Source organism: Dasypus novemcinctus, chromosome 9, assembly GCF_030445035.2.
Source record: "Dasypus novemcinctus isolate mDasNov1 chromosome 9, mDasNov1.1.hap2, whole genome shotgun sequence".
NCBI classification, from domain to species: Eukaryota; Metazoa; Chordata; class Mammalia; order Cingulata; family Dasypodidae; genus Dasypus; species Dasypus novemcinctus.
The window spans coordinates 86,561,300-86,579,428 of NC_080681.1; the positions used below are offsets into that span (position 1 = coordinate 86,561,300).

The 18,129-nt window shown below is 46.5% G+C and overlaps 1 protein-coding gene across 5 annotated transcripts in view; it reads left to right on the forward strand.

The window, feature by feature from the left end:
• Positions 1–18,129, forward strand: part of MKNK1 (MAPK interacting serine/threonine kinase 1) — a 49,469-nt gene that overhangs the window by 29,267 nt on the left and 2,073 nt on the right. For 4 of the 5 annotated variants that reach the window (XM_004462759.4, XM_004462758.3, XM_004462761.4 and 1 more), the window contains 8 exons: positions 2,949–3,028; positions 4,609–4,682; positions 6,805–6,909; positions 10,845–10,900; positions 12,804–12,899; positions 15,318–15,512; positions 16,204–16,368; positions 17,438–17,481. In XM_004462759.4, coding sequence (XP_004462816.2) covers positions 2,949–3,028; positions 4,609–4,682; positions 6,805–6,909; positions 10,845–10,900; positions 12,804–12,899; positions 15,318–15,512; positions 16,204–16,368; positions 17,438–17,481 — 815 coding nt within the window. Of the gene's footprint in view, positions 1–2,948; positions 3,029–4,608; positions 4,683–6,804; positions 6,910–10,844; positions 10,901–12,803; positions 12,900–15,317; positions 15,513–16,183; positions 16,369–17,437; positions 17,482–18,129 lie in introns of all 5 variants that reach the window. The other variant, XM_004462762.3, reaches the window with a different exon arrangement.

An 18,129-nucleotide genomic window follows, 5' to 3' on the forward strand; every position in this document is an offset into this window, starting at 1 on the left:
AGAAGGCCTACCTGGATCTTTTGACAAACTAATACTGTGTGTTACTTTGGGCAAGTCACTGAACCATCTTGAGTGTCCATTCTCACATCTCTAAAATTAAGATAATACCTGCCTTTCCTGTCTCCTGGGATGGTTATAAAGATGAAAATTAGGGAAACAGACTTGGCCCAGTGGTTAGGGCGTCCGTCTACCACATGGGAGGTCCGCGGTTCAAACCCCAGGCCTCCTTGACCCGTGTGGAGCTGGCCCATGCGCAGTACTGATGTGCGCAAGGAGTGCCGCGCCATGCAGGGGTGTCCCCTGCGTAGGGGAGCCCCACGCACAAGGAGTGCGCCCTGTAAGGAGAGCCGCCCAGTGCGAAAAGAAAGTGCAGCCTGCCCAGGAATGGCGCCGCCCACACTTCCTATGCCGCTGACGACAACAGAAGCGAGCAAAGAAACAAGACGCAGCAAATAGACACAGAGAACAGACAACCGGAGGAGGGGGGGAATTAAATAAATAAATGAATCTTTAAAAAAAAAAAAAAAGATGAAAATTAAATGAACTTATAGAGATAAAGACACTTTAAAACTTTAAAAATCCTATACAGATGATGTATATTTTTCTGTACGAGGATAAAAACTAGTGACTGGGCTCTCAGCTTTGGGGTAGGAAATGTGGGTTCTGAGCTACTGTTGTCTTTCATTAGCCACATGGCCTTGGAGTGGCTCACTTAAACCCCCTACACTTTCATTTGCCTACTCCACGTGGAAGAAGGGAGAGTCTACAGGGCTTTCGAAGTGTGGTCCCTGTACCAGCAGGAGAACTTGTTAGAAATGCAAATTATTTGGCCTTACCCCAGACCTACTGAATCAGACACTTTGGGTGGGGACCAGCCATGTGAATTTTAACAAGCTTTCCAGGTGATTCTGATACTTGCTAAAGTTTGAGAACCACTACTGCAGGGCAGCTTTAGACTTTAGTGTATATCTGAATCACCTGGAGAGCTAACAAAGACCTTGGAGACCCAGGTTTCTTGATAAAGGATAGGGCCTGGGTCTTAGTATTTTTACCAAGTTCCCCAAGTGATTCTGATGCCTACCAAAGGCTGAGAACCACTGATCTAGAGAAAAGGTACCATAAACTTGAGGCAATTCAAACTTATTTCAAATCATCAACTTGAGGTACCTCTAAGGACTTCCTCATACTGGCAAGCACAGCCAAATTTGCTCTTGAAAGAAGCAGCTTCTCTTCTGTCCAAGAAGAAACAGAAGTCCCAACTGTGGATTATAAAGATCACTTTTGTTAATCCATGTTCTTTTGTGCTGGAGTGTTGTTTCACATGATAACAAAAGAACTACCCTGGATCCTTTTTGGAAACAGATCAGGATAAATTGCAAGTAATTAAAAAAAAATATTCCTAAGTGTGGTAAAAATCACAAATCTAAATTGATTTTCAAAGATTAGAATATAATTTATGGATGACAGATCTATTTCTTCAAGGTTGGATCACAGGTGGAAATCCTGACCCTTCCTCCATGCCCTTTGACATCTTTGGGCAAACACTGGTCCCTGGCTTGGCAATTCTTTCGTTTCAGCAGTTCTGCCCATGTCTCGTGTCTCCCCTAGTCTTTGAAAGCTCCCTAGAGCTGGGCTCCTTCTCCCAGCAAGACTTAATAATACATGAGCTTTCCCCACAAACATCCACCTGATGAATTCTAGAGTCTCAGAGTTGGAATGGAATTTCAAGATAGTCTGGTCTTGAATTTCACCTCTAACTCACCAAATAGTTGTCCATGTTCTGCTCCCATATCTCCAGTAGCAGAAATATGTTACCTCCTCAGAAAAAAACTGTCATTGCTGGATAGCTTTCCTGCTAGAAAGTTCTTTGATCTGCAACACCTCGTGAATGAATGAATTCACTAGAGTTTATTCCCAGCACACAGTTCTCTGACCGTTCAGTAAATGAGTCCACAGCAGTGGTCCATGGAGCTTTTTCAGCATCAAGCAGTCCCTGCTCATCTATTGGCTCATCTATTTCTTCAGGTAGTATTTGACAAGCATCTCAGGTATTGGGGTGGCGGGGGGTGGGAAGAGGCAAAGACTCAGGGGTTCTCAACAGGGGTCCGTGAGCTTGAACTGAAATTCAAAAAAACATTCCTGTAGGAACGTATTGGTACAGGTGTGATATATTTATTAAATAATACACAGTATAGTGTGGACTTAGTAAGGGGTCTGTGGATTTCACCTGACTGGCAAAGGGGCCTGTGGAACAATAAAGGTTAAGAACCTCTGCTCTAGGTGCTCTGTGTTAGGTTATCAGCAAATGCTGGGATAGGATAGCAAAGGCTTTGGAGTAAGCTTTGGGCTTAATTCCAGCCCTGTTGCTTAAAGGTCTGTGGACAAACTGTTTAACCTCTTTCTAAACGGAGATTATGAAGGGAAAGTCCATAATACAGGGTCTGCCAAAAAGTAAGTTCTCAGAAGAGGAAGGGCTTCCTTCTGCCTGGGGGAGTTGTCGGGGTGGTGGTTGAGCTGGACCGTGAAGCTTTAGTTCCTCTCCACTGTGTCCTTCATCCCCCTTACTCTTCTTCCAGCATCAGAAGATCTATCAGTAGAGGTTTTAAATTCTTACCCTTGAGGCAGAAAAAGTTGCCCTTTGGAAGGAGAGCTTTGGCATGCTGGCTGCCTCAGTTTCCCTAGGCACCAGGGGGCAGCTGCTCATACACTTCTTGGTGTTATACTGGGCCAGAGTCGAACAGGCTCAGCTGGACTGGAAAGCCCTGGGGCCAATCTACTGCTTTGCTGACAGAGCCACAGTACCCACAAAGTCACCAAGGCCTAATCCAGACTTCTGCTTGAAATAGGATTTGGACTGAATTTGGCCTCGCATCCTCCCAAAGGGTTCCTGCTGAGCGGATGATTTGAGGAGATGTGAGTTTATGTGACACATCTTATTCTTCCAACAGATCATCGAAAAGCAAGCCGGGCACAGTCGGAGTAGGGTATTTCGAGAGGTGGAGACACTGTATCAGTGTCAAGGAAACAAGTGAGTATATGTTGGTTACTTGCTGCTTCTCTGGGGGGATGCTTGGCCCCAGAAAATGAAGTTGTTTCTTACCATCTCCTGACCCCAGCATTTTATTCTCCTTTGCCCACAACTGCACACCTCCTTTCCTCTTTTAGTATTGAGGGGAGGTGGGGAATGGGGAGAGGAGGAGGAGCAACAGTATTAAACAAGTCTGTCCTTTGTTTAGGCTGAAATACTGTGAATTTCAGCGATTCAGGCTAGTTAGAAGAGTGAGTGATCTGAAGCAGTGGCCATTTAGGGAAAAATGGGGCTGTATTTCTTTAGCCTTTGATAACCAGGCTAAGTGTTGCCTAGTTGAAATCTTTAGGGGCCTGCTTTAATAGAGGAAGAGGATGAGAATTGCTGAGAGTATTTGCTGCTGTTTCTGTTCCCAGCCTATTTTCATATGCACAGATACTACTAAGGGTCCTAAAACCTTGTCTGACACTCTGCTTGATAACTGGGCCAAGGTAATCTCTAGCCCAGTCTTAGTGTGCTCACCACCACCTCCAAATGAGTAGTTCTCCCACTGTGGCTTTAAATCAGGGTCACCTCTAAGTCTCTGCCTCCCACTCTCTGCCCCCCACCCCCATGGCAGGGTCAGCAGGGAGCCAGTGGCCTGGTATTGATGGCTTTGTCATTAAGCTTGGAGGATGGGGGCTGCTGTTGATTTAACTCCAGGCGCTGCCTCTACAATCTTCTTTCAAATTAGGCCATTTTGGCCATCTTATTTGGACGCCTTCACACCAGTAAATGCTTGGTGTCTCCCAAAGTGGTCAGCATTTTTTTATGAGGGACAGATTTTTTATTTTCAGCCCTGCAGCTTCTTAGTTCAGCATTAGAGACTCTACTTGGTTTATTTCGTTCTTTAAAAGGAAAAAAGCCCCCAACACCTCCAATATCCAGGCCGGTGGCTTCCCTACTGAGTTACAAGACGACCTTGTTGGCAGAGCACTGTAATACTCGGGCAGACAGAGAGTGCTCACCAGGGAAGGCCACAAGTGCTACAGCGGCCAGGAACGCAGCCATTTCATTAAGCAGCGCTTAGCAGTTAGGGTCTAGCAGTGCCCATGTTAGGCCCCAAGTCTATTTGACAGATGTTTCCATTTTCTCCAGGCAATGTAAATACTGCCCCGTGATTTATGGGCAAGAGGGAGGGCAAGTAATTATTTGCTGCTTGCCTCCAGGACACACACCTACTATTCAGTGTTATTAGCTGCAATTGCTTCCAGTCGGCTGCAGATTTTATTCAGTTTAATGTGACCGGGACTTTTTTATAACTCTACCTAGTGGGTTTTAGGGTTGGGGTTTGACAGCACAGACTTGGTGAAAACACCAGAGACTAAACATTATGGAAAGATAAGGTGACCTGAGTCTTGCTAACACCATTGGCTACTTCTCAAACATGGGTCTTTAATAAGCATTTTGATTTCAAGTTGATTTCTGCCCTGCTACAGAGTTATGCGTATTTTTTCATTGTAAACTTGTAAGCAAACTTGAATATATAATGCCATCCCCCCCACACCTTTCCCCTCTCCTCCTGTTTTTCCCTGTTTAAGGAACATTTTGGAGCTGATGGAGTTCTTTGAAGATGACACAAGGTTTTACCTGGTCTTTGAGAAATTACAAGGAGGTACTTACTGTTGTATGTGTTCGGACTTCTGATTAAGACCCAGGGTGATGATCATCCATCATGAATCCCAGAGACTTCTAAAACGAGTCAAGCTAATAAAAAGGATGAAGGACTTAAAAACTGCCCTTGATTTGGGAGAAGGGAGGCCGGAGGGAAGGATGATAATTAGCATTTTGCAGAGCTTAGAATGTCACCTGTGTGGGCATTCTATAAATGCCTTTTCATTATAATAGGAATCATATACAGATACATTTAGTCTTCAATTTATCAATCCCCTGCTTTGACATGTCTGCTATTTAAATTAATTATGGGGTAGAGGCTGCTCTTGCATACATTGTGAGGTTGCAAAAGGCTCCCTGGAGGAAAGGAAGGTCCTGTTGTTTGGAATGCAGATCCAGGACAGAGAGGAGACCTGAGCACGGAGCTATCCTTCAGATAGGAAGATTCCCCTCTTGACCTCCAGCACTACTGCCGTCTCACTCATATAAACCCTGGGATGTGTATTCTAAGTTGCTTTCCTGAGAGAGAGAGAGGAGATAGAGGATCCTTTTTCTCCGAGTCACTCACCCTACCCCAGGGCACATTTGCAAGGTGAAGGGTAGGGAGGATGTCTGGAACTGAGTGGAGAACCACATGGAGGGGCTTGGTGGTCATGGGAGCTTTAGACAACAATAAATCTACGTTTAAGTCTAACTCGATCGCTTATTAGTATGTGACCTTTGGCAAGTCACTTACCCTTCCCTAGTTTTCTTACCTGTAAAATTGGGATAATGATAGCACCTACCTCTGGATTGCTATAAAGATTAAATGAGGTAATTCATGTGAAATGCTTATCATAGTGCCTGGTAGGCACTAAGAGTTCAGTAAGTGTTGGCTGTCATTATTATTATTAAAACAATTGGGTATGCTGACAGCTCTCTTAGAAAATATGTGGAATATTACTCCCACCTTCCCTTTTAAGGAATTTGGACACAAAGGTCACTACAGTAGAGCAAGCTAGAGCCTAGCCAGGAGCTATTTCCTGGGATACTTTGATTACTTAATCTAGTGAGTGAATGATCTTTAGCAGTTCTTACATTCCTCTCTCATCTCCTCCCCATGCCAACAAACAAACAAACAAGATAATGAGTAAACGTGTCATTTTCAGCCCAGATTTCTGGCTTCTAGTAGTGAGTGTAGACCACATAGAGCCAAACCATATGTCCATGCCTGTGTCTGTCCCCTGCACTGCCCAACAATACTAGAGCTTTGAATTACATGTTTTAAATGCTAGGTGCAGTTGGGGTCACCTGAAGCCATAGTGCTTAGAGTGTAGCTCCATTGAGGCCAGACCCAGTGGGTAAAGAGAGTGAGGTTGGCTCAGGGCAGCCCATCCTCACAGCAGGTGGACCACGGGCCCTGCTGAAAGGAGGTTTGCACAGGCTGTAAGGTCAGCCTGCTGCGTTCATATCCCAGCTCCACCATCACTGGTGCATGATCCTGGGCAAGTTGCTTAACCATTCTTGGCTTCAGTTTCCCCATCTCTAAAATGGGGATAGCATCACTACCCATTTTGTACAGTTGTGGTGAGGAGAAAATTTTACTTAGTATTGCATCAATAAATGTTAGCCATTGTCAATAAAATACTAACAGTAATAAATGGGAAAATTCAGGCGGGGGAACAGGTCTTTTCCCTTTTCTAGACCTGTCCCTATCTGGTGAGGGTGTGATATTTCCATGTGAAGGCTTGTGCTCTTGTGTTGATCTGACAGATGCCAAGGGGGCAATGTTCCTGCAGAGAAGCCCTCTTAGCCCCACATGGATTCACTTTGAGTTCCCTCTGATTTCAGAAGGCACATCTGCCCCAGTGGCATTCAAATTTTTTGGCCCCTTAAATGGTTGTTCTTTCTCCCTTCTGGGCTCATCATAGTAAGTCCAGAAGATAGGAGTCCAGTTTTGTTCAACAGACATATGCCAGCACTTCCTCTGTGTCAGGCACCACTCTTGGTGCTGGCCATGTAGTGATGAATGAGCTTAGGTCCCCACCCTCAGGAAGCTCCCAAACTTGTGAAACCTTGGTCTCTAAGAAGTTAGTCTTACTAGACCCTGAAAAAGATTCCTCTTTGTCTCCTTGGCTCCCCAGGCTCCATCTTGGCCCACATCCAGAAGCGGAAGCACTTCAATGAGCGAGAAGCTAGCCGAGTGGTGCGGGATGTCGCTGCTGCCCTTGACTTCCTGCATACCAAAGGTGAGCTGGGCTTCTGCCCTGGTGGCTGGGTTGGACTGGCCAGCCTCTGGGTACCAGGGGAAGAGGGGTGGGGGGGCAGGCTTGGTCCAGGAGATGGAGCAGCTGGCAGGCAGTTCAGGGGTTTTTTGGTTTGTTTTTTATTTTTTATTTATCTCTCTCCCCTTCCCCTCCTCCCCCCCCCCCAGTTGTCTGCTCTCTATGTCCATTTGCTGTGTGTTCTTCTGTGTCCACTTACATTCTTGTCAGTGGCACCAGGAATCTGTGTCTCTTTTTGTTGCGTCATCTTGCTGCATCAGCTCTGCATGTGTGCAGCACCGCTCCTGGGCAGGCTGAACTTCCTTTCATGCTGGGCAGTCTCCTTATGGGGTGCACTCTTTTTGTGTGTGGGGCTCCCCTACACAGGGGACACCCCTACGTGGCACGACACTCCTTGCACATCAGCACTGCACGTGCGCCAGCTCATCACATGGGTCAGGAAGCCCTGGGTTTGAACCCTGGACCATAGGCGGACGCTCTATCCATTGAGCCAAATCCGCTTCCCAGGTAGTTCAGGATTTGAACATGTCCACCCATGAGGGTGAGAGGGCAGTGCTAGGCTTCTGGCTTGGATGGGGGTAGACAGTGGAACTATTAACCAGGATAACAATACCAGAGGAAGAGTAGGGAGGAAAAAGAATAAATTTCCATTTGAACAAGGTATGTGTGAATGTGTATCTATGTGAATTTGTGTGGATCGTGTTCCCTTTCTTCTTCCTAAGAATATAAAATTCATAATAAATATTTTAAATATTTTCTATTATATATTTGGTGATATTCTTTCTCTGGTCTTTTTTTTTTTTAAAGATTTATTTAATTCCGCCCCTCCCCCGGTTGTCTGTTCTCTGTGTCTATTTGCTGCGTCTTGTTTCTTTGTCCGCTTCTGTTGTCGTCAGCAGCACTGGGAAGTGTAGGCGGCACCATTCCTGGGCAGGCTGCACCCTCTTTCGTGCTGGGCGGCTCTTTTTACGGGTGCATTCCTTGTGCGTGGGGCTCCCCTACGCAGGGGACACCCCTGTGTGGGGCGGCACTCCCTGTGCGCATCAGCACTGCGCATGGGCCAGCTCCACACGGGTCAGGGAGGCCCGGGGTTTGAACTGCGGACCTCCCATGTGGTAGATGGATGCCCTAACCACTGGGCCAAGTCCGCTTCCCCCTTCTCTGGTCTTTTAAAATACATTACCTGTATCTCTCTTTCTCAAAATTGGCATGATAGTATATATGTAGTTTTATATCTGTCTCACATGAAAAATGCATTTTTCTACTAACATGGTAAGTTTGAGGTCTCTGTTGAGCATCACAGTGGTAAATAGTAGGTTGCTATTGTTTGAATTACAGTTCAGTTTACAGTCCCTTTCCTAGGGCAGATTACTTAAGAACTTTTGTAGTGAATTAAAGCTCTTTGCAAATTAAGTGTTTTTACATTTCCATAAATATGTTCGAATATTACACACATTTTTAAAAATTTGCCTAAGCTAACAGCAGTACAGTGCCAATGGAAATAATGAATTCTGGCTTCATCTTTTTTCCAGCTAAGTTCCCTTTCAGTAATAATGCTACATAGAGTTATGGTTGAGAAGTGGGAGAGAACAATATCATCAACAGTAGTGGGCACATATATAGCCCTTCTGTGCTAGGCACTGTTCTGAGCCTTCTGTACATATTAACTCATCTAAGTAGTTGTGTGCCTCATGGATGTAGTGTGTCTATGTAGTAAAGATGGAGCGTGGTGCCTGGCACATAGTAGTGCAATAAATGTCATTTCCTCCACCCTCATCCCCCACCAGGCAAAAGGCATTTTTATTCTTAATAATTAATTCCCTTAAATTAAGCATTCTGCCTGGTGGGGGCTGGGGTAGAGAAAACTACAGTTTGTGACTTAGCGCCCTTCCCTTCGCTGCTGTGGATGTTGGCCTGCCACACTGGCTGGGAGCGCTCAGGACCATCCGTCAGCACGTGGTTCACGCATCCCTCCATGTACCAGCAATACAGTGCAGACTGGGGTGGCCTGTACAGGGAAGGTGCAGGTTCACTGGTTCCATCCCCATGTCCTCCAGTGGCTGAAAAGAGCTCTCCATACTGTCAGTGCCTGTACTGGGAGCCTGACTTGCACTGGGATGAGAATTCCTCGAAGGGGGTGCCTGTACTTTCCGCAGCATGATGAATAGCAGCAGTTCTGTTTCTGAAAGCTGGGATGCATGCAGGTAACACCTGCCTGACAAAGATTTACAACTGCTCTACAACTACAAGCTGCCTCAGTAGATTACAAAACTGGGTCATGCTTTTTACAAGATCCATACCTTGGAGGGGGGTAAAGGCAGTTGTATTTTTTATTTATTTTTTACAAGAATACACTAAAGGGAATGGAAGCTGGTGGTATCTTAGGAGTTCCGGAGTGCTTGTTAACATCTAGCTAGCCAGCTGCCCATGTGAGTAGAAGTTAGAGGGGATGAAAAACGATTTCCAGCTGAACTTGGCTGTTTTCTAAATAACTTCACACTGGGAAGATGAATTGGGCAAGAATGGGTCAGCCCTGAAACAAGTTCCTTACTTTTAAATACTGGACACACTGCAGCGTAACCTCTGGGAAATGAACCGGAGCAGCTCGATGGCTGGTATGCTCATGGCCCATGATTACAGCAGGGCTCTGGGTTCTCAAGCTGGGGGACTGGGCTGTTGTCACCTATTTGGAGAGTAAGGTTGCACATATGGCTCATGATCCTTCTGTGGGAACACTTGCCATAATGGAAAATATCTTTCACTTTTAGTGCGGTGAGCTGTAGCCTGACTCAATTTGTGCAGCCTGGACTGAGTTGCCCTGGGTTCTCATTCAATTAGGTGACTGATGAAGTTACTTATGCTGCAGCACAGGTTTTCCTGTCTCATGAAGTGCCTCAGGTGGCCTGGGCCTTTGCCTCCTAGTGGAGCTGGAGGGCTACCTAAGCAGTTGATCATCAAGGGAATTTTAGTGAAACAGATTCTGCATTTCCCACCTACTCCCTTTACCCCTGAAAAACCCCTGCTGCTTTCCAGTACTTCCAAGTAGTAAGTGGCTCTAGCTTGGCTCTCCAACCCTTCTGTCTGTGCATTCTGCAGGAGGAAAGAGGAATGGAGGTTTCCATGGAAGCTGCGGGAACTCCATGTCCCTAGGAATTGGTTCTTTGTCCCTGTCTTTGGTTAGAAGGTGCCTTGTTGGCCAGGTCAGCAGCTTTTAACACCTCCTGGAATCAGTTGCTATTTGCAAGTCTCCCTCAGGATAGAGAGGTCCAGGCCAAAAGGCAGGCGAGGCTTCTCTTCAGAACAGCAACCTTGGGCCAAAGGCAGGGTCTGCTCTGCTCCTGGCAGGCTGTCGTGGACAAGAAGAGCAGATGAGAAGGAAATGAAGCAACCTTTGGGATATTTGTTAACTAATACTTGATCCTCAAAAAACTCAGGGAGTCCCACTGAAGGAATTCTTTTTTTATTTAATCGGCCACACAAGAAGAAATGAGGTAGAGCATTCTAAGCCCCCTGAGGTGATCTTAAACAAGGCACTAATTATTTCTGCATTGCTGTTCCAAGCACTGCCCTTTGCAGACTCTTGGTTCTGCTTTGTATTAGGCTTTCTTATTCTTGATTGTCACTGCAGTGCTGAGAGGTAGACTGACGAGGATTCATTTAGCCCTTCTTATCCCTACCAAGAGACTTCTAAATCCCCTGCTTCAAAAGAAGTTGCAGAATCAACTGTGCTTTTGGTTTATGTCTCTGGTTACTTCTGCCTCCTGCAGCTCGTTGATTTTTTAATGTACCATAATTGGGAATTAATCTGCGAACAACAGCATTTGAAAAAAATTAATTGTGTGTGGACTGTTTGGTAATTATATGCATGTTAACCATTTCTTTGCTCTTTGTCATTTCAGGCATTGCTCATCGTGATCTGAAGCCGGAAAATATATTGTGTGAATCTTCAGAAAAGGTACTTAGGGCCTGATTTGGGATCTTACAGTGTACACTGATTCAGAGAAACCACCCTGTACCGACTTGAATAGATTATTATGGACACATGAGCATGATACACCTAATATGTAATGTTCCTACATTCCTAGTTTAGTTAATCTTTGTCCCTCCTTTGCTGTTTATCATCAGTGTGATTGACTTAGGCCTGACAGTTTGTAAAATATATGAGACCTGCACAAAATTAATGTTTTCCAGTCCAATGCACTTACTGTCAGAGCATGTGATGTGAGTCATAAACAACAACTCAATCTTATATGAAGCATATTTCTGCTTATAAATGATGTTTATGACATGGTATATATGCCAAATGATGTCCGCAGCTAGAAGGAATAATTAACAAGTTCTTGAAAAGGGTTTCTGTTTCCACTTTTATTTCCAAAAGCATCCATTAAAAGGAAAACATTTGTGCTTGGTATTGAACAAATCTATTTTAAATTTTGCCTTAACTCAATCTACTAGTAAGTGGAAGCTGCATTTCCATAGGTGTGTGTGAATTTGGCACATTCTGTTTCTTAGGGATTTAGGCCCCTGGTGCTTTGGGTCATCTACAGGCATACCTAGGTATGAGTAAATGTGTCTTGGTCTGGACTCAACCGTAGCTGATAAATAAGAAATAACTGCCTGTGACTATATGGGTTACCTGCTACTTACCAGTCTTTTGTGAAGAAGAGTAATTAATGTATTAGCTTAAATAATATCTTGTGACTTCTGGCACAGAACTTTATGATCTATCATTATAATGATGATAATTGATAATAGAGTTAATATTTATTAAGTACTTACATTGTAGAAGGTACTGGGCCAAGTACCTTATTTCATTTGTAAACTCTCATGACTAGATACTATTATCCTCATTTTATGAATGAGCAAACTGAAGCTCAGAGACGTTAAGGAATTTGCCCATTACTCAGCTAGTTAGTAGTAGAACCTACATTAAAACTAAGGTCATCTGATCCCAGAACTCACCTTGTTATATTGCTCTGGCTTACAGTGTATTTTCATGTCCCTTGTTTCTTTTGATCTTCATGGTACAAGTTTGTTGCCTCCTTTTTATGGTTGGATAAAACTAAAATTAACCTTTTTGTGGTTGGATAAAACTAAAATTAAGAGAAACTGAGAAAGAGAGAGGAAGAGGGAGGAAAGAAGGGGGAGAGAGAAAGTTAAGAGACTTGCCCACGCTTCCCCAGTGGGTAGATGGCCTGGCTGGCTCTGTGATGCCAACCCTGTAGGCCATTCTCAGGCGCCCACTCACAGCAGAGATGAGTCACCCTGGCTGTGGTCTCAGACTTGGCATGCAGTTCTGGTGGGTTTGGCTGCTTTGTCAAGGCCACCTAGAGTAACCAGCCATCCCAGGTTGCCCAGAACTGAGGGGTTTCCTGGGATATAGGACATTCGGTGCTAAAATCAACAGAGTTCCAGACAACAAACTGGGAAAAATTGGTCACCGTCCAGCACCTGACATGGTCAAAGGTTTCACTTTACAAAGCTAATTTGCCCTTCATTGAATGGGTGACAAGGAGTCTGCCTTTCAGGAGCATGTGTGAACTCTTCTAACTTCTCTGTTGCAACCTGTACCATTGTTTGCTGGCAAGAATTCCATAGGTTTACTCCTTATTTTATACTAAGCTCACAACAATTTAAAACCATATAGTTCACACCTTTTTTTCTTATGAGGGAAATAAATGGGGAGGAGGACACCTGGGGGAAAATTCTCAGGCATTTCTAGCTAAACCAAGGCTAATAAACATGACATGAGAGATAGGCTTTGGTGTGTTAGCCATAAACTAGGCACCCATATAATCATATCATCTCCTAATGTCCTTTAGTTTCTTACATTTATGGCCTTTGGTTTATGTTTTCAGGTGTCTCCAGTGAAAATCTGTGACTTTGACTTGGGCAGTGGGGTAAAGCTGAACAACTCCTGCATGCCCATCACCACACCAGAGCTGACCACTCCAGTATGTATGACGTGACACCCTGTGCCACTCCCTTCCAGGCTCCTGTACATCTGGAGTGCCCCCTGACCCAAAGCATCAAGTTCACAACAGAAAGCTGAGGAGGGGAATACCGAATGTTTCTATGAACACTACTTCCTGCTGCCTCAATTGTCATTTGGCTCGCTGCTTTATGTTGGTAGGCTCTCACCCCACAGAGCCAGTGCTTAGCTGCTAGGGAAACTGACCTGAGAGCTCTTAATTTAGGGTGGGTTCTCTCTGCTAATGAAGAGACAAAAACTTGTATCTGTAAGCACAAACCAAGCCCCGACTCCCGACCCAGGTGTAGGCAGACACTACGCCCAGGCCAGCCCGTTCTCATATGCGCACATAGGTAGCTCTGAGAGTCCATTTCCTTTGCTGAAGTCATGGCACCTTCACAGATAGAGAGTCGGGAGCAGTCCTCCCCCACTGTGGGAAGTAGATAATCTCTAGCAAGAACCGTGAGGTCCTGGGCTCTCTACACCTAGGATTGCCTAGCTAAGTTACCCTGTTGCCTTTTTTTTTTTCCCTCCCCTTCCCCACTCCAGTTCTCTGTTCTCTCTGTCCATTCGCTGTGTATTCTTCTGGGTCCGCTTGTGTCCTTGTCAGCAGCACTGGGAATCTGTGTCTCTCTTTTTTGTCGTTGTTGTTGTTGCATCATCTTGCGTCAGCTCTCCGTGTGTGCGGCACCACTCTTGGGCAGGCTGCACTTTCTTTCGTGCTGGGTGGCTCTCCTTACGGGGCGCACTCCTTGCGCACGGGGCTCCCCTATGCGAGGGACACCCCTGTGTGGCATGGCACTCCTTGTACACATTAGCACTGCGTGTGGGCCAGCTCCACACAGGTCAGGAGGCCCTGAGTTTGAACCGTGGACCTCCCGTGTGGTAGGTGGACGCTCTATCCATTGAGCCAAGTCCGCTTCCCTCTGTTGCTTTTTTGACTTCACATTTCACACCCAGATGGTGCCACTGGGAAATACTTCATCATAAGACATCTCTTGTTATGAATCTTTTGAGATTTGCATGCTTCATAAGTGAATTTTCTTAATCTTTTTTTAGGACATGCATTTAAGTATGCCTGTATTGTGTGTTACTCCAAGGATCACTATTAGGAATGTTTCTATATTAGCTTCCGATACACTGGATTGCCTTCTTCTCAAAGTCATTAGCTCTAATTGCCAATAACAAAGAAAAAGAAAATGTCCTTTCTCTACTTACCATCTTCCCATCAAATGACTTGTGTGTATATGTGTAGTGTGGTTGTCTCTTGGTGAACCTGAAATAATGAGGAAGGGAGAAATAAGAATTTATTTGATTCTTATCAGCAGTTTTCTATGCAGGGATAGGAAAGTGAAATCCTGGTTTCTGGTCCTGGGTTTACCACTGATGTGCTTGGACAAATCCCCATCTCATTCTATGCCTTGGTTTTCCCACCGATGAATGGGAGAGGCAGGTAGATTGGATTTGATATAAGACGTCTTCTTGCTGTGATGGTCTCTTGATTCTAAATTCTTATACTCCCATGCTCTGAGCTAGCAGGGAAGCTTGGCGGGACTTCACTTAAGAAAAATCCTTACTTTATGAAATTGGATCTCCAAAGATCTCCCTCCCAAAGCAGTGCTCCTGATATATTTAAGCACCTGTACATTTAGTGTGTTTATAGAGAGCTGAGACAGGGAAAGATTCCTGGAATTTATGACCAAGGGTCTCTGCCTACTGGAGAAAGACCTGAAAGATAAGAAGCCAACTTGGGGAAACGGACTTGGCCCAGTGGTTAGGGCGTCCGTCTACCACATGGGAGGTCCGCGGTTCAAACCCCGGGCCTCCTTGACCTGTGTGGAGCTGGCCCATGCGCAGTGCTGATGCGCGCAAGGAGTGCCGTGTCACACAGGGGTGTCCCCCGCGTAGGGGAGCCCCACGTGCAAGGAGTGCGCCCCGTAAGGAGAGCCCCCCAGCGCGAAAGAAAGTGCAGCCTGCCCAGGAATGGCGCCGCCCACACTTCCCGTGCCACTGACGACAACAGAAGCGGACAAAGAAACGAGACGCAGCAAATAGACACAGAGAACAGACAACCGGGGGAGGGAGGGGAATTAAATAAATAAATAAATCTTTAAAAAAAAAAAGTTCTGATAACCTATAAAAAAAAAAAAAAAAAAAGAAGGCAACTTGGAGCCAATCCGGTAGATCCTGGGGAATGATAGGACTCAGTTTACAAACGAGCAGTTGGCCTGGCTTTTCCAAGTACCGTGGTAGTATCAGGTGAGTGGCTGGCAGGCTCTCATGACACCTTCCTGCTCTACCACGCCATCCTCTTGCTCAGTTCCCATGATGTTCTGCTCTTCACCATCCCCTCTCCCTGTGACTAAGCCTCTCTCCTCTGCCCTGTCCCTCTCCCCCACAGTGTGGCTCTGCAGAGTACATGGCCCCTGAGGTGGTGGAGGTCTTCACGGATGAGGCCACTTTTTACGACAAGCGCTGTGACCTGTGGAGCCTGGGCGTGGTCCTCTACATCATGCTCAGTGGCTACCCCCCGTTTGTAGGCCACTGCGGGGCAGACTGTGGCTGGGACCGGGGTGAGGTGTGCCGGGTGTGCCAGGTGAGCGTGGCCCCAGGGCCCAGGCCGCAAGCCCTGGGGGCTCAGTGTGTCTGGGGGGTCAAGCAGGACTGGGCTTGAGGTTGTTCCTGACCTGAAGGGGTTTAACAGTGCCTCTTCCGACCTCCATCAAAGGGCAGTCCCAGGCTAGTCAGAGATAAGCAGGTACTCAGCCCAGCGAGGAGTTTAGGGGAGGATTGCTCAAGAAAATGATGCCTGAGCTGAGACTTAGAGGATGAATAAAAATTATCCAGGAGAAGGGGTACCAGAAATTCAAGTAGGAGGGACATGGAGGTATGAAACAACTATGTATGTGAAAGGAAGACAAGTAGAAGTATAAAGTCGATGGTGGGGAAGAAGCGACTAGAAAGGTTGCCTGGAGCCAGTTCATGGAGGGCCCTCTATGAGGAGCCAAGGAATTTGAACTTCATTCTGTTGGTGATGTTCCGTGTCCTTTACCCATCCAGCCCTCTAAGCAGCAGAGCCACCCAGACCGGCCATGGGTATTCTGTGTAATTTGATAAGATTTAGGGGTAGTGGGGGGTTGGGGAAGGGCCCTGGTCTGTGGCTTACCCACGGCATGAGCTGCAGCTTCAGCTGAGGTTAGTTAGACTCAGGGTGATCAGATCAATGACAGGCACATCCTGTCCATCCCCTGGCCATTGTGGCCTCAGGAGGAATCTTCTTTCCCTAGAACAAGCTGTTTGAGAGCATCCAGGAAGGCAAGTATGAGTTTCCTGAAAAAGACTGGGCACACATCTCCAGTGAGGCCAAAGACCTCATCTCCAGGCTCCTGGTTCGAGATGCAAAGCAGAGACTCAGTGCTGCCCAGGTCCTGCAGCACCCATGGGTGCAGGGGGTGAGTGACTCCAGGGAGGGGTGGCACTCCAGCTCTTCAGGCCTGCAGCACAGTTGTGAGGAAGCTGTCACAACATCAAGTACTGAGTAGCAGCCCAGGCAGCTGGCAGCTGGACGGAGGTGGCATAGCAGCCTCAGTCTGAGCATAGGAAGTAAATGGACTCGACCTGGTGGTGTTATTTGGGGTCTGTAGTATTATTCCCTTATCCAGGGGTCATTAGCTGAAGGCACCCAGAAGCAAGACCTTGTTGTCCTGCTTGCCATGTAGCTGCATCTGGGGCAAGCAGGTTCTCCTCATAGTCCTGGGTGTCTGGGTCCAGTTGGCCTGAGAGGCAGATGGTGGTGCCCTCCCCCAGGCTAGCGATCCAGTGTCTTCACTAGAAAACATTTTTTAAAATCCTCTGTGGTTTGTCAGAATACCTGACCTCTGCCTTTCCATGAGCTCTTTCAGACCCACCTTGATTTACCATGTCTCCTTTGTCTGCCAGGGCCTGGCCAGCCCCAATGCGGCTAGAGGAGGGGGACAAGAGTAGCCAGCCCCATGGTACCGATGGGGACCCAGCCCAAGGCGCAGTCTCCACATGGTTAGTCTCCAGCCACCCAAGAGTTGCTGTCTTCACTGAGCACCTGCCACATGCCAGGCCCTGGCAGTACAGGGAGGAGTAAGACCCCGGCCCTGTCTTCATGTGGGGAGAGGTAGTTGGGAACAAAGTACAGACAGTATGATAAGTGCTTATAAAAAATGTGAGTGGCACCAAGGGACAAGGATCCACCTCTGCTGTGGGACTGGGAGGGAAGGGTAGCAGGGTAGGGTGATGCTGCACCGGAAAGTGACTTGAGCTGGGTCTTGAAGGAAGATTAGGATTTTGCTGGGGTTGGGGCGGAGGAGCTCTCCTTGAAGAGAGAGCTGTGACTTCAGGTTGTACATTGCTTGCTCTCTCCTTGGAAGGTCTCGCTGCTGGCAGGTCAAGTTCCTTTGTTGGGTAACCTGCCCTGTGTTGGCTTGGGTGGGGACAGCTCTTGGAAGGAGGGAGCAGTGCTTACCCACACATCTGTCTTTCCCATTCTAGCAAGCTCCAGAAAGGGGACTCCCCACACCACAAGTTCTCCAGAGGTAAATATGTCACCCAACCCAATGCCCTTCTTTCCTTGGCTTTGACCTTTCCTCAAGCTCTCAGACACGCTGAGGGTGGGGGGCAGGGAGCCCTCTCAAGGCTCAGGCATCCTCTTTCTAAAGGGGTTATCAGGCTTCCCTTCTCCCTACTCCCCCCACCACCCCCATTCCCTCTACTGTGTATCTATTTCCTTCTCTTTCTCCACCTAGATGGCTTCCCCGACCCTCCAGCACCTTAGAGTCTCTCCTTGCTGTTTATGAGAGAAATACCTGTTTTGCATATCCACTTGGACCCATCAGAACTAGGCTTGCCTGTAACTGGAAATCACATTTACAGCCCAAAGACAGACCTATTCTGTGGGTTATGCACACTGTGGTTTTTTGCTGCTGCTGCTGCAGGCTGGTTAAAGTAGCAGGTATCGCGCCACTATAAGGCAGTGGGACCAACTGTCACATACACTGATAATAATAATAATGGTCACCATGTATCAAATATTTACCACATGCCAGGCATGGTGCTAAGATCTTTACATATATTACACCCTTAATCTTCATGATACATGTAAAAGAGAGGTACTTCTGTTATCCCCATTTTACAGATTAGAAAACTGAGGAATAGAAAGGTCAAATTAACTAGCCCAAGGCCAT